The following is a 17,273-nucleotide window of genomic DNA, read 5'->3' on the forward strand; positions in this document are numbered from 1 at the left end:
GCCATTAATTACCAGACCACAACAAGCCAGACAGCCATTAATTACCAGACCACCACAAGCCAGCCAACCATTAATTACCAGACCACCACAACCCAGCCATTAATTACCAGACCATCAAAACCCAGCCATTAATTACCAGACCATCACAACCCAGCCATTAATTAACAGACCACCACAACCCAGCCATTAATTACCAGACCACAACCAGCCAGCCAGCCATTAATTACCAGACCACCACAACCCAGCCATTAATTACCAGACCATCACAACCTAGCCATTAATTACCAGACCATCACAACCCAGCCATTAATTACCAGACCACAACAAGACAGCCAGCCATTAATTACCAGACCATCATAAGCCAGCCATTAATTACCAGACCACAACAAGACAGCCAGCCATTAATTACCAGACCATCATAAGCCAGCCATTAATTACCAGACAATCACAACCCAGCCATTACTTACCAGACCACAACAAGCCAGCCATTAATTAACCGGACCACAACAAGCCAGCCATTAATTACCAGACCACCACAAACCAGCCAGCCATTAATTACCAGACCACAACAAGCCAGCCAGCCATTAATTACCAGACCACCACAACCCAGCCATTAATTACCAGACCACAACAAGCCAGCCAGCCATTAATTACCAGACCATCACAACCCAGCCATTGTCTACCAGACCATCACAACCCAGCCATTACTTACAAGACCACAACAAGCCAGCCATTAATTACCAGACCACCACAACCCAGCCAGCCATTAATTACCAGACCACCACAACCCAGCCAGCCATTAATTACCAGACCACCACAACCCAGCCAGCCATTAATTACCAGACCACAACAAGCCAGCCAGCCATTAATTACCAGACCATTACAACCCAGCCATTAATTACCAGACCATAACAAGCCAGCCAGCCGTTAATAACCAGACCACCACAACCCAGCCATTATTACCAGACCATTACAACCCAGCCATTAATTACCAGACCACCACAACGAAGCCATTAATTACCAGACCATCACAACCCAGCCATTAATTACCAGACCATCCTAACCCAGCCATTAATTACCAGACCACCACAACCCAGCCATTAATTACCAGACCACAACAAGCCAGCCAGCCATTAATTACCAGACCACAACAAGCCAGACAGCCATTAATTACCAGACCACCACAAGCCAGCCAGCCATTAATTACCAGACCACCACAAGCCAGCCAGCCATTAATTACCAGACCACCACAAGCCAGCCAGCCATGAATTACCAGACCACAACAAGCCAGCCAGCCATTAATTACCAGACCACCACAAGCCAGCCAGCCATTAATTACCAGACCACCACAACCCAGCCATTAATTACCAGACCACAACAAGCCAGCCAGCCATTAATTACCAGACCACCTCAAGCCAGCCAGCCATTAATTACCAGACCACCACAACCCATCCATTAATTACCAGAACACAACAAGCCAGCCAGCCATTAATTACCAGACCACCACAACCCAGCCATTAATTTCCAGACCATCAAAACCCAGCCATTAATTACCAGACCATCACAACCCAGCCATTAATTACCAGACCACAACAAGCCAGCCAGCCACTTATTACCAGACCACCACAACCCAGCCATTAATTACCAGACCACGACCAGCCAGCCAGCCAGCCATTAATTACCAGACCACAACAAGCCAGCCAGCCATTAATTACCAAACCATCACAACCCAGCCATTGTCTACCAGACCATCACAACCCAGTCATTAATTACCAGACCACAACAAGCCAGCCAGCCATTAATTACCAGACCATAACAAGCCAGCCAGCCATTAATAACCAGATCACCACAACCCAGCCATTAATTACCAGACCATTACAACCCAGACATTAATTACCAGACCATCACAACCCAGCCATTAATTACCTGACCACCACAACCCAGCCATTAATTAACAGACCATTACAACCCAGCCATTAATTACCAGACCATCACAACCCAGCCATTAATTACCAGACCACAAGCCAGCCAGCCATTAATTACCAGACCATCACAACCCAGCCATTAATTACCAGACCATCCCAACCCAGCCATTAATTACCAGACCACCACAAGCCAGTCAGCCATTACCAGACCACCACAAGCCAGCCAGCCATTACCGAACCACCACAAGCCAGCCAGCCACTAATTACCAGACCACCACAAGCCAGTCAGACATTAATTACCAGACCACCACAAGCCAGTCAGACATTAATTACCAGACCACTACAAGCCAGCAATTAATTACCAGACCACAACAAGCCAGCCAGCCATTAATAACCAGACCTCAACAAGCCAGCCAGCCATTAATTACAAGACCATCACAACCCAGCCATTGTCTACCAAACCACCACAAGCCAGCCATTAATTACCAGACCACAACAAGCCAGCCATTAATTACCAGACCACCACAAGCCAGCCAGCCATTATTTGCCAGACCACCACAAGCCAGCCATTAATTACCAGACCACCACAAGCCAGACAGTCATTAATTACCAGACCACCACAAGTCAGTCAGCCATTAATTACCAGACCACCACACGCCAGCCATTAATTACCATACCACCACAAGCCAGCCAGCCATTAATTACCAGACCACCACAAGCCAGCCAGCCATTAATTACCAGACCACCACAAGTCAGCCAGCCATTAATTACCAGACCACCACAAGCCAGCCAGCCATTAATTACCATACCACCACAAGCCAGCCAGCCATTAATTACCAGACCACCACAGGCCAGCCATTAATTACCAGACCACCACAAGCCAGCCAGCCATTAATTACCAGACCACCACAAGCCAGCCAGCCATTAATTACCAGACCCCCACAAGCCAGTCAGCCATTACCAGACCATCACAAGCCAGCCAGCCATTAATTACCAGACCACAACAAGCCAGCCAGCCATTAATTACCAGACCACCACAAGTCAGCCAGCCATTAATTACCAGACCACCACAACCCAGCCAGCCATTAATTACCAGACCACCACAACCCAGCCAGCCATTAATTACCAGACCACCACAACCCAGCCAGCCATTAATTACCAGACCACAACAAGCCAGCCAGCCATTAATTACCAGACCATTACAACCCAGCCATTAATTACCAGACCATAACAAGCCAGCCAGCCGTTAATAACCAGACCACCACAACCCAGCCATTATTACCAGACAATTACAACCCAGCCATTAATTACCAGACCACCACAACGAAGCCATTAATTACCAGACCATCACAACCCAGCCATTAATTACCAGACCATCCTAACCCAGCCATTAATTACCAGACCACCACAACCCAGCCATTAATTACCAGACCACAACAAGCCAGCCAGCCATTAATTACCAGACCACAACAAGCCAGACAGCCATTAATTACCAGACCACCACAAGCCAGCCAGCCATTAATTACCAGACCACAACAAGCCAGCCAGCCATTAATTACCAGACCACCACAAGCCAGCCAGCCATTAATTACCAAACCACCACAACCCAGCCATTAATTACCAGACCACAGCAAGCCAGCCAGCCATTAATTACCAGACCACCTCAAGCCAGCCAGCCATTAATTACCAGACCACCACAACCCAGCCATTAATTACCAGACCACAACAAGCCAGCCAGCCATTAATTACCAGACCACAACAAGCCAGACGCCATTAATTACCAGACCACCACAAGCCAGCCAGCCATGAATTACCAGACCACAACAAGCCAGCCAGCCATTAATTACCAGACCACCACAAGCCAGCCAGCCATTAATTACCAGACCACCACAACCCAGCCATTAATTACCAGACCACAACAAGCCAGCCAGCCATTAATTACCAGACCACCTCAAGCCAGCCAGCCATTAATTACCAGACCACCACAACCCATCCATTAATTACCAGAACACAACAAGCCAGCCAGCCATTAATTACCAGACCACCACAACCCAGCCATTAATTTCCAGACCATCGAAACCCAGCCATTAATTACCAGACCATCACAACCCAGCCATTAATTACCAGACCACAACAAGCCAGCCAGCCATTTATTACCAGACCACCACAACCCAGCCATTAATTACCAGACCACGACCAGCCAGCCAGCCATTAATTACCAGACCACAACAAACCAGCCAGCCATTAATTAACAAACCATCACAACCCAGCCATTGTCTACCAGACCATCACAACCCAGTCATTAATTACCAGACCACCACAAGCCAGCCAGCCATTAATTACCAGACCACCACAACCCAGCCAGCCATTAATTACCAGACCATAACAAGCCAGCCAGCCATTAATAACCAGATCACCACAACCCAGCCATTAATTACCAGACCATTACAACCCAGACATTAATTACCAGACCATCACAACCCAGCCATTAATTACCTGACCACCACAACCCAGCCATTAATTAACAGACCATTACAACCCAGCCATTAATTACCAGACCATCACAACCCAGCCATTAATTACCAGACCACAAGCCAGCCAGCCATTAATTACCAGACCATCACAACCCAGCCATTAATTACCAGACCATCCCAACCCAGCCATTAATTACCGGACCACCACAAGCCAGTCAGCCATTACCAGACCACCACAAGCCAGCCATTACCGAACCACCACAAGCCAGCCAGCAACTAATTACCAGACCACCACAAGCCAGTCAGACATTAATTACCAGACCACCACAAGCCAGTCAGACATTAATTACCAGACCACTACAAGCCAGCCATTAATTACCAGACCACAACAAGCCAGGCAGCCATTAATTACCAGACCTCAACAAGCCAGCCAGCCATTAATTACAAGACCATCACAACCCAGCCATTGTCTACCAAACCACCACAAGCCAGCCATTAATTACCAGACCACAACAAGCCAGCCATTAATTACCAGACCACCACAAGCCAGCCAGCCATTATTTGCCAGACCACCACAAGCCAGCCATTAATTACCAGACCACCACAAGCCAGCCAGTCATTAATTACCAGACCACCACAAGTCAGTCAGCCATTAATTACCAGACCACCACACGCCAGCCATTAATTACCAGACCACCACAAGCCAGCCAGCCATTAATTACCAGACCACCACAAGCCAGCCAGCCATTAATTACCAGACCCCCACAAGCCAGTCAGCCATTACCAGACCATCACAAGCCAGCCAGCCATTAATTACCAGACCACAACAAGCCAGCCAGCCATTAATTACCAGACCACCACAAGTCAGCCAGCCATTAATTACCAGACCACCACAAGCCAGCCAGCCATTAATTACCAGACCACCACAAGTCAGCCAGCCATTAATTACCAGACCACCACAAGCCAGCCAGCCATTAATTACCAGACCACCACAAGCCAGCCAGCCATTAATTACCAGACCACCACAAGCCAGCCAGCCATTAATTACCAGACCAACACAAGTCAGCCAGCCATTAATTACCAGACCACCACAAGCCAGCCAGCCATTAATTACCAGACCACCACAAGCCAGCCAGCCATTAATTACCAGACCACCACAAGTCAACCAGCCATTAATTACCAGACCACCACAAGCCAGCCAGCCATTAATTACCAGACCACCACAAGCCAGCCAGCCATTAATTACCAGACCACCACAAGTCAGCCAGCCATTAATTACCAGACCACCACAAGCCAGCCAGCCATTAATTACCATACCACCACAAGCCAGCCAGCCATTAATTACCAGACCACCACAGGCCAGCCATTAATTACCAGACCACCACAAGCCAGCCAGCCATTAATTACCAGACCACCACAAGCCAGCCAGCCATTAATTACCAGACCACCACAAGCCAGTCAGCCATTACCAGACCATCACAAGCCAGCCAGCCATTAATTACCAGACCACCACAAGCCAGCCAGCCATTAATTACCAGACCACCACAAGTCAGCCAGCCATTAATTACCAGACCACCACAAGCCAGCCAGACATTAATTACCAGACCACCACAAGTCAGCCAGCCATTAATTACCAGACCACCACAAGTCAGCCAGCCATTAATTACCAGACCACCACAAGCCAGCCAGCCATTAATTACCATACCACCACAAGCCAGCCAGCCATTAATTACCAGACCACCACAGGCCAGCCATTAATTACCAGACCACCACAAGCCAGCCAGCCATTAATTACCAGACCACCACAAGCCAGCCAGCCATTAATTACCAGACCACCACAAGCCAGTCAGCCATTACCAGACCATCACAAGCCAGCCAGCCATTAATTACCAGACCACCACAAGCCAGCCAGCCATTAATTACCAGACCACCACAAGTCAGCCAGCCATTAATTACCAGACCACCACAAGCCAGCCAGACATTAATTACCAGACCACCACAAGTCAGCCAGCCATTAATTACCAGACCACCACAAGCCAGCCAGCCATTAATTACCAGACCACCACAAGCCAGCCAGCCATTAATTACCAGACCACCACAAGCCAGCCAGCCATTAATTACCAGACCAACACAAGTCAGCCAGCCATTAATTACCAGACCACCACAAGCCAGCCAGCCATTAATTACCAGACCACCACAAGCCAGCCAGCCATTAATTACCAGACCACCACAAGTCAGCCAGCCATTAATTACCAGACCACCACAAGCCAGCCAGCCATTAATTACCATACCACCACAAGCCAGCCAGCCATTAATTACCAGACCACCACAGGCCAGCCATTAATTACCAGACCACCACAAGCCAGCCAGCCATTAATTACCAGACCACCACAAGCCAGCCAGCCATTAATTACCAGACCACCACAAGCCAGTCAGCCATTACCAGACCATCACAAGCCAGCCAGCCATTAATTACCAGACCACCACAAGCCAGCCAGCCATTAATTACCAGACCACCACAAGTCAGCCAGCCATTAATTACCAGACCACCACAAGCCAGCCAGCCATTAATTACCAGACCACCACAAGTCAGCCAGCCATTAATTACCAGACCACCACAAGCCAGCCAGCCATTAATTACCAGACCACCACAAGCCAGCCAGCCATTAATTACCAGACCACCACAAGCCAGCCAGCCATTAATTACCAGACCACCACAAGTCAGGCAGCCATTAATTACCAGACCACCACAAGCCAGCCAGCCATTAATTACCAGACCACCACAAGCCAGCCAGCCATTAATTACCAGACCACCACAAGCCAGCCAGCCATTAATTACCAGACCACCACAAGCGTTGGACTAGTAACCGGAAGGTTTCAAGTTCAAACCCCCGAGCTGACAAGGTACAAATTTGTCGTTCTGCCCCTAAACAGGCAGTTAACCCACTGTTCCTAGGCCGTCATTGAAAATAAGAATTTGTTCTTAACTGACTTGCCTAGTTAAATAAAGGTAAAACAATTTTTACCAGACCACAACAAGCCAGCCAGCCATTTATTACCAGACCACCACAACCGAGCCATTAATTACCAGACCACGACCAGCCAGCCAGCCATTAATTACCAGACCACCACAACCCAGCCATTAATTACCAGACCATCACAACCTAGCCATTAATTACCAGACCATCACAACCCAGCCATTAATTACCAGACCACGACAAGCCAGCCAGCCATTAATTACAAGACCACCACAAGCCAGCCAGCCATTACCGAACCACCACAAGCCAGCCAGCCATTACCGAACCACCACAAGCCAGCCAGACATGAATTACCAGACCACTACAAGCCAGCCATTAATTACCAGACCACAACAAGCCAGCCAGCCATTAATTACCAGACCACAACAAGCCAGCCAGCCATTAATTACAAGACCATCACAACCCAGCCATTGTCTACCAGACCACCACAAGCCAGCCATTAATTACCAGACCACAACAAGCCAGCCATTAATTACCAGACCACCACAAGCCAGCCATTAATTACCAGACCACAACAAGCCAGCCAGCCATTAATTACAAGACCATCACAACCCAGCCATTGTCTACCAGACCACCACAAGCCAGCCATTAATTACCAGACCACAACAAGCCAGCCATTAATTACCAGACCACCACAAGCCAGCCATTAATTACCAGACCACCACAAGCCAGCCAGTCATTAATTACCAGACCACCACAAGTCAGCCAGCCATTAATTACCAGACCACCACACGCCAGCCATTAATTACCATACCACCACAAGCCAGCCAGCCATTAATTACCAGACCACCACAAGCCAGCCAGCCATTAATTACCAGACCACCACAAGCCAGCCAGCCATTAATTACCAGACCACCACAAGCCAGCCAGCCATTATTTACCAGACCACCACAAGCCAGTCAGCCAATACCAGACCATCACAAGCCAGCCAGCCATTAATTACCAGACAACAACAAGCCAGCCAGCCATTAATTACCAGACCACCACAAGTCAGCCAGCCATTAATTACCAGACCACCACAAGCCAGCCAGCCATTAATTACCAGACCACCACAAGTCAGCCAGCCATTAATTACCAGACCACCACAAGTCAGCCAGCCATTAATTACCAGACCACCACAAGCCAGCCAGCCATTAATTACCAGACCACCGCAAGCCAGCCAGCCATTAATTACCAGACCACCACAAGTCAGCCAGCCATTAATTACCAGACCACCACATGCCAGCCAGCCATTAATTACCAGACCACCACAAGCCAGCCAGCCATTAATTACCAGACCACCACAAGCCAGCCAGCCATTAATTACAAGACCACCACAAGCCAGCCAGCCATTAATTACCAGACCACCACAAGCCAGCCAGCCATTAATTACCAGACCACCACAAGCCAGCCAGCCATTAATTACCAGACCACCACAAGCGTTGGACTAGTAACCGGAAGGTTTCAAGTTCAAACCCCCGAGCTGACAAGGTACAAATCTGTCGTTCTGCCCCTGAACAGGCAGTTAACCCACTGTTCCTAGGCCGTCATTGAAAATAAGAATTTGTTCTTAACTGACTTGCCTAGTTAAATAAAGGTAAAACAATTTTTTTTTTTTTTAAGTCAGCCAGCCATTAATTACCAGACCACCACAAGCCAGCCATTAATTACCAGACCACCACAAGCCAGCCAGCCATTATTTACCAGACCACCACAAGCCAGCCATTAATTACCAGACCACCACAAGCCAGCCACTAATTACCAGACCACAACAAGCCAGCCAGCCATTCATTACTAGACCACCACAAGCCAGCCAGCCATGACCAGACCACCACAAGCTAGCCAGCCACTAATTACCAGACCACAACAAGCCAGCCAGCCATTAATTACCAGACCACCACAAGCCAGCCATTAATTACCAGACCACCACAAGCCAGCCATTAATTACCAGACCACCACAAGCCAGCCAGCCATTTTTTACCAGACCACCACAAGCCAGCCATTAATTACCAGACCACCACAAGCCAGCCACTAATTACCAGACCACAACAAGCCAGCCAGCCATTCATTACTAGACCACCACAAGCCAGCCAGCCATGACCAGACCACCACAAGCTAGCCAGCCACTAATTACCAGACCACAACAAGCCAGCCAGCCATTAATTACCAGACCACCACAAGCCAGCCAGCCATAAATTACCAGACCACAACAAGCCAGCCAGCCATTAATTACCAGACCACCACAAGCCAGCCATTAATTACCAGACCACCACAAGTCAGCCAGCCATTAATTACCAGACCACCACAAGCCAGCCAGCGATTAATTACCAGACCACCACAAGCCAGCCAGCCATTAATTACCAGACCACCACAAGCCAGCCAGCCATTAATTACCAGACCACCACAAGCCAGCCAGCCATTAATTACCAGACCACCACAAACCAGCCAGCCATTAATTACCAGACCACCACAAGCCAGTCAGCCATTACCAGACCACCACAAGCCAGCCAGCCACTAATTACCAGACCACCACAAGCCAGCCAGCCATTACCAGACCACCACAAGCCAGTCAGCCATTACCAGACCACCACAAGCTATCCAGCCACTAATTACCAGACCAGAACAAGCCAGCCAGTCATTAATTACCAGACCACAACAAGCCAGCCAGCCATTAATTACCAGACCACCACAAGTCAGCCAGCCATTAATTACCAGACCACAACAAGCCAGCCAGCCATTAATTACCAGACCACAACAAGCCAGCCAGCCATTAATTACCAGACCACAACAAGTCAGAGAAAAGCACAACTGTACAAAAACAACAACCAGCAAGTGTATCACTACGAATGAATGAAACCCCTTCGACACACATGCAGAGACACACACACACACAAACAATACAGTCCCTGGGAGCTAATGGTCCAGAACAATGCTGTAGGAAAGAAAATACACACTATGTACACACACACACACTTGACCCTGTCAACTTGTAACCCAGTTGAAGTGGTTTCCGGAGTGGTAACATCCACCCAGTGTAGAAGAAACTGCACTTATCAAGGCACATTGGAAGTCTCCCGGCAGCCCTGGACCAAACTGCTCTTCTCTCTACTGCTCCAGAATTCTCTCTCTCTCATTCTCTCTTTTTTTTATTGAACCTTTATTTAACTTGGGAAGTCAGTTCAGAACAAATTATGATTTACAATGACGGCCTACACCGGCCAATCCCGGAGGAAGCTGTGCCAATTGTGTGCCGCCCTATGGGACTCCCAATCACGGTTGGTTGTGATACAGCCTGGAATCGAACCAGGGTGTCTGTAGTGACGCCTCTAGCACTGAGATGCAGTGCCTTAGACCGCTGCACCACACTTAGCTCTCCCTCTTGCCATCTTTCCACTGCGGCTCAATACTAGCCTTGTAAGGCACCATTGAGCAAAACCAATGCCTGGGCTTTGGAATGGACTGGGCTGGACCTGGGCCCTTACTGAGCCTAAGTCGAACTGATCCTGGTCCAAACATATCAGGCAAAAGCGCATAATACATACACCCACACGCATGTGGACACACACGCATACAAGCACACACGAACGCGGACACACACACACAGTCATTCAGCCGTGAAGGTTTCCTTTTTAATAAGTTTAAAATGGATACTTATATCCCTGATGGAAATCAGCAAGGAGGGCGAACAGCGGATGGGGTGCTGTGTCAGCACTCTGGCCTTCCCACAATCCCTTCCTGGTTGTGTTGGTTAGGCTGGGCTCAGGGTGAGCGAGAGGGGGACTAACCTCAAAGAGAGGGGAGGGGTGGAGAGAGAGAGAGATCTTGGCCCGTATTGTAAAAGCATCTCAGAACAGGAGGGCTGATCTACACTTACAAAAAATGCTTCCAAAAGGGTCCTGCGGCTGGGAGAACCCTTTTTGGTTCTGTGGAAAGGGTTCTATATGGAACCAAAGAGTTATCCTATGGGGACAGCCGAAGAACCTGTTTGGTTCTAGATTGCAAATTTTTTCTAAGAGTATAGATCAGATCTCACTTGTTCTTATAAATCTCATTCATTATGATCTAAAAAGGCAAAACTGATCCTAGATCAGCACTTGGAGACTCTGTGAATACGGCCCTGGGCTGACTGTCTGGAACTAAACTCAGCAAAAACAGAAACGTCCCTTTTTCAGGACCCTGTCTTTCAAAGATAATTATTAAAAATCCAAATAACTTCACATATCTTCACTGTAAAGGGTTTAAACACTTTTCCCATGCTTGTTCAATGAACTATAAACAATTAATGAACATGCACCTGTGGAACGGTCGTTAAGACACTAACAGCTTACAGACGGTAGGCAATTAACATCACAGTTAAGAAAACCTAGGACACTAAAGAGGCCTTTCTACTGACTCTGAAAAACACCAAAAGAAAGATGCCCAGGGGCCCTCCTCATCTGCATGAATATGCCTTAGGCATGCTGCAAGGAGGCATGAGGAATGCAGATGTGGCCAGGGCAATAAATTGCAATGTCCGTACTGTGAGACGCCTAAGACAGCGCTACAGGGAGACAGGGTGGACAGCTGATTGTCCTCACAGTGGTAGACCACGTGTAACACGATCCTGTACTGAATCGGTACATTCGAACACCACACACCTGCGGGACAGGTACAGGATGCCCGAGTTATACCAGGAAGGCACAATCCCTCCATCAGTGCTCAGAGTGTCTGTAATAGGCTGAGAGGCTGGACTGAGGGCTTGTAGGCCTGTTGTAAGGCAGGTCCTCACCAGACATCACCGGCAACAACATCGTCTATGGCCACAAACCCATCATCGCTGGACCAGACAGGGCTTGCAAAAAGTGCTCTTCACTGACGAGTCGTGGTTTTGTCTCACCAGGGGTGATGGTCGGATTCACGTTTATCGTTGAAGGAATAAGCGTTACACCGAGGCCTGTACTCTGGAGTGTGATCGATTTGCAGGTGTAGGGTCCGTCATGGCCTTGGACGGTGTGTCACAGCATCATCGGACTGAGCTTATTGTCATTGCAGGCAATCTCAACGCTGTGCGTTACAGGGAAGACATCCTCCTCCCTCATGTGGTACCCTTCCTGCAGGCTCATCCTAACATGACCCTCCAGCAAGACAATGCCACCAGCCATACTGCTCGTTCTGTGCGTGATTTCCTGCAAGAGCCCGGATATCAATCCCACTGAGCACGTCTGGGACCTGTTGGATCGGAGGGTGAGGGCTAGGGCCATTCCACCCAGAAATGTCCATGAACTTGCAGGTGCCTTGGTGGAAGAGTGGGGTAACATCTCACAGCAAGACCTGGCAAATCTGGTGCAGTCCATGAGGAGGAGATGCACTGCAGTACTTAATGCAGCTGGTGGCCACACCAGATACTGATTGTTATTTTTTATTTTGACCACTCCCCTCCCTTTGTTCAGGAACACATTATTCAATTTCTGTTAGTCACATGTCTGTGGAACTTGTTCAGTTTATGTCTCAGTTGTTGAATCTTGTTATGTTCATACAAATATTTAAACATGTTAAGTTTGCTGAAAATAAACACAGTTGACAGTGAGAGGACGTTTATTGTTTTGCTGAGTTTATGTTGAGACTGACTTCCCAGCATACAACTTGGCAATCACCTCACTAAACTATATTAAAAAAAGGATCTATCTAGAATCTAAAATGGTTCTTTGGCTGTCCCCATAGGATAAACATTTGAAGAACCCTTTTTGGTTCCAGGGAGAACCATGTTTGGTTCCATGTAGAACCTTCTGTGGAAAGGGTCTTACCTGGAACCAAAAAGGGCTCTACTTGGAACCAAAAAGGGTTCTCCTATGGTGACAGCCAAAAAAACCCTACGACTGTAGACTTATAGCCCTTTACCACAGCTCTAGGATCAGATCACCCTTCTCTAAATGCTACCCTTAACTATCAGTGGGAGGAAAATAATATCTGACCTTGTATCAGTGGTTAGTTGCTTCAGCCTACTTTAAAGGGCTATTCCACTACCTGGATCCCAAATGCGATAGTACACGCACGGGGTGAAGTTTCCCCTAGGTAAAGAGCTAGGACCAGCAGCCCCTCACCCAATCCTGACCTTGACCATTAGTGGGGGAACATGTTAAACTGACCCAAGATCAGCATCTAGGGGCAACTTCACCATACATTGTAACACACTGGCCAGCCACGCATGTAACTGTAAGAGTAATGAGTGAAATCCTACAAAGAAACATGGTAAAGTAGCCTAGCTGAGTTTGATGAGAACTGTTAGTCTGTAGTCCACAGGAAAGGCTACAGTATGTCTCTGCTATGTCACCCAGCAATGTGTAGTTATACAGACAGACCACAACCTGCTCATTCATATATATAATGAGGCCAATCAGGACCTGGAGCCATCTTTATGAAGCTCCAATGACTAGGCCTTAACCTGATTATGTGACACAATGCACACTAAGGACAAACAGATCCACTGACCCCTCAATGGGAATCAATGGGTCAGGGGACCTGCACAAAGCTCACACAACACATAGTCATTATGGAAAAAGCACTTTTGGGAATGAAAAGCTTTATTGCATTAAGTTAAATGAGAGACACACACTACTACTGCTACCAGACACCCAAAACAAGACACCCCCAGGGCCAATCATGGAGAGAAGGAAGGAGGTGGAACTCTGAGAAAAACGGGCGGTCAAGAGTTCAAGACGTTGAAAAATAATGTGATAATCACGGAGTCATCCGTCCACATTCACAGTATTTAGCGAGCGAGAAGAGTTTCAGTTCCTGTCACACACACAGACATCCACCATTTTGAATATCATCATGTCCTTACAAACGCTTCATGATTCGTGAATGAATCATGAATTCATGAATTCAGACCACCTTTATTGCGACATTACTGGGCAATTCAATAACTCCACAGACCTTCAGTTTCACCAAGAGACATTTTTTCTGTTCTATTCTGCATTTCAGGGCCGTTACTGGTGCCACTCAATATAAAATGTCATATCAAATAATAAAATAAGTATAAAACAAAAGAAAAAGCATATATGTAAGATGTCTGGAAAGGCCAATGAGATCTGACTACAACCAGATGTTTTATTGGTGAAACACATAGTTTAACCATTGACCCACTACTGCCCTTAACTGCCCTTAACTGCCCAGCAGCAGCCTCACTGATAACAATAAAACTCAACTTAAAAAGATCAGTTACACCACAGTCGCCTTGACAACCACTCACAGTAGGAACCCCAGCATGTGCCAATCGCATCGTTTGAAACCAGCGCACCCGAACCGTGAACAGCAGCAAATCTAAAGGAGAGCCCATGGGGCTCTGGTCAAAAGTAGTGCACTGTGTGGGGAATAGGGTGTCATTTGGGACGTAGCCCAGGTCACACCATAGAGAATTAGCTTAGCCAACAGCACCACAAATAAAAAGGACAGAGCACCACAATTAAAAAGCGTAATTACACCTCTATTCCCCCAGCAAGCCGGCAGCTGTGTTTATCCCTCTTTCACTCTCTTTGTCTCTGTCTCGCTTTTCCCAGTTTTAACACAACACAGAGACACCAGCCCAGGGAAATTAGGCTGAATTGTTTGGCTTGCCGACCCGGATAATAAGGCCTTTCTCAGGCCCAGAGGGCAGAGAGATGGAGAGAGAATGAGAGAGAGAGAGAAAGGAACAATAAACAAGAATATTTCATATCTTAATTCTGAGTTTCTGCATCTCCAGAGCATGACCAGTTTTGACCATGCTTTCACCCACCCACATAATGACCCTGACACTGTAATTCACACAAACCCTTGGGGAGACATTACAGTACGCTAGATCTGAAAACACTTAAAGACAGCCCTGCCTAATCTGTCTGAGCAATGGTTCGGAACGACCACTGTTTGGCACAAGGGGTCAAGTCATAATCGCCTCCAACACCAGCGAGAAATTCTAAGAACATTCCAATATTCCACCGCGCACCTAGAACATCAGAACTCAGTTCCAAGACCAAGCAGCACCTGTCTGACCCCGGTTCTAACCACGGAGAACGCCAGCTAACGGAGAACGCGGCCAACACGTGCAATGTCTGTTTAGGTTTACCAATCAGCGAGAGGAACTCCTGGCGTTGCCTGAACAAACACACAGTCAGGAGGGAACCCTGTTATGTAGCAGGTGGCCAGAGTAACCTACTCAGACCCTCTCACATCTCCTCCACTGCAGGGTCTCCTAAGGCCGAGGTCACCTCCCCACGGACAACCTGCGCTAGTTTACAGATGTCGACCCACGACACACACATAAACACACGCACACACACCTCTGCCTACTGCACGGAGTAACGGCCAATCAAAGGGTCTGTCAGCAGTTGCACTTGCTGAATAAATGATCCAGCCTTGACAGGAAATTCCAAACAGCCTTTTTAATTCTGATCAGGCTTCAAGGAAGTGGAAAGAATAAAAACACATCCATTATAATGACAGGAAGTCTGAGATCACATGGCCACCAGCTGGAGCCAACAGAGGGATCAAGGAACCAGGAGAAGAATAAAAAAAAGGAAGAGGGGGGAGGGTAAGGTAAGGAGGACCAGAGCAGGGCTATATAAGGGTGATAGAAACGATGCTTTACATTACGGCTAGCTACCACAGTGGTATACAAATGCTAACACTATGCAGGCCTTGTTATGGGCTTGGTCCATATGGATATGTTTAGTGCTCTCTCTTGGTCTCCTTCTCTCATTCTCTCCCTCCCACTTTCTTGTCGGTCCTTCTCTCTCGATCTCTCACTGTCTCTTTCTCTCTCCCTATCATTGTCACGCCCTGACGTTAGAGAAACTTTATTCTCTATTTTGGTTAGGTCAGGGTGTGACTAGGGTGGGTATTCTAGGTTCTTTATTTCTAGGTTGGCCTGGTATGGTTCCCAATCAGAGGCAGCTGTCTATCATTGTCTCTGATTGGGGATCATACTTAGGCAGCCTTTCCCACCTGTTGGTTGTGGGATCTTGTTTGTGTATAGTTGCCTTGAGCACTGCATAGCTTCACGCTCGTTTTGTTCTTTGTTGTTTTTTTGCCGGTTCACGTAATAAAGATGATGAACCCAAACCACGCTGCATTTTGGTCCGATTCTTACAACACCGTTCGTGACAATCGTTTTGGGGGAGTTCTGGAGGAAGCAATCAAATTAGCAAGGCTCTGTGAGGACTCCTTTTTAACAAGGTCCTACATTTCTAAAATAATTGAAATTAGATGCTTTAAATATGATTGGGTTGAGTATTATATCCCAGCACACGAAGTAACAGTTGCAACATACTAAGGGAAAACTGTTGGTCACAAAGCAGTAACTAAGACAACTTCTTTAGTTGTGAATGTGAAATTACGTGGATGACAAATATTTCCTAAATCCCTAGCCACACCGTGCTGAGAATGATGAATAATGATATCTATAACAAAGTAATTAACACTATCAAACAAGTATAAATAAATGAAATTGACCAATGTCACATTAAATGTATCAAATATTCCAAAACATTTTCTTTCAAATCTAATCCAGACTAAACATAATCCAAATGTAGTGTCTCAGTTCCCATTCAGTCTGAGGAGACAGACAGACTGACAGACAGACAGACAGACAGACAGACAGACAGACAGACAGACAGACAGAGGAAGATACAGCGGGAGAGAGTCAGGCACTAATCCAGGTGATGCTCCTCTCCTCTGACAGTGGCAGCCACCTTGTACTACCCCCAGACAATCAGTTTGCTTCCACCTAGAGCAGTCAATGTGGTGTCTGTTCTCTCTAACTCAGGCAGCTAGAGTAGACACTGACAAGCAGGCAGGCAGGCAGGCATCTCTTTTAAAAACCTTCCTGCTCTGTCTCTCTC

General features: G+C 47.4%; 1 protein-coding gene across 1 annotated transcript in view; it reads right to left on the bottom strand.

The window, feature by feature from the left end:
* Positions 1 to 17,273, bottom strand: part of dync1i1a (dynein cytoplasmic 1 intermediate chain 1a) — a 112,300-nt gene that overhangs the window by 81,690 nt on the left and 13,337 nt on the right. The window contains 1 exon segment of the mRNA XM_090209177.1: positions 16,147 to 16,166. Within this exon segment, the coding sequence (XP_090065303.1) occupies positions 16,147 to 16,166 (20 nt within the window).

Source organism: Oncorhynchus mykiss, chromosome 18, assembly GCF_057628025.1.
Source record: "Oncorhynchus mykiss isolate SJ-2025 chromosome 18, ASM5762802v1, whole genome shotgun sequence".
In the NCBI taxonomy this organism is placed as follows: Eukaryota; Metazoa; Chordata; class Actinopteri; order Salmoniformes; family Salmonidae; genus Oncorhynchus; species Oncorhynchus mykiss.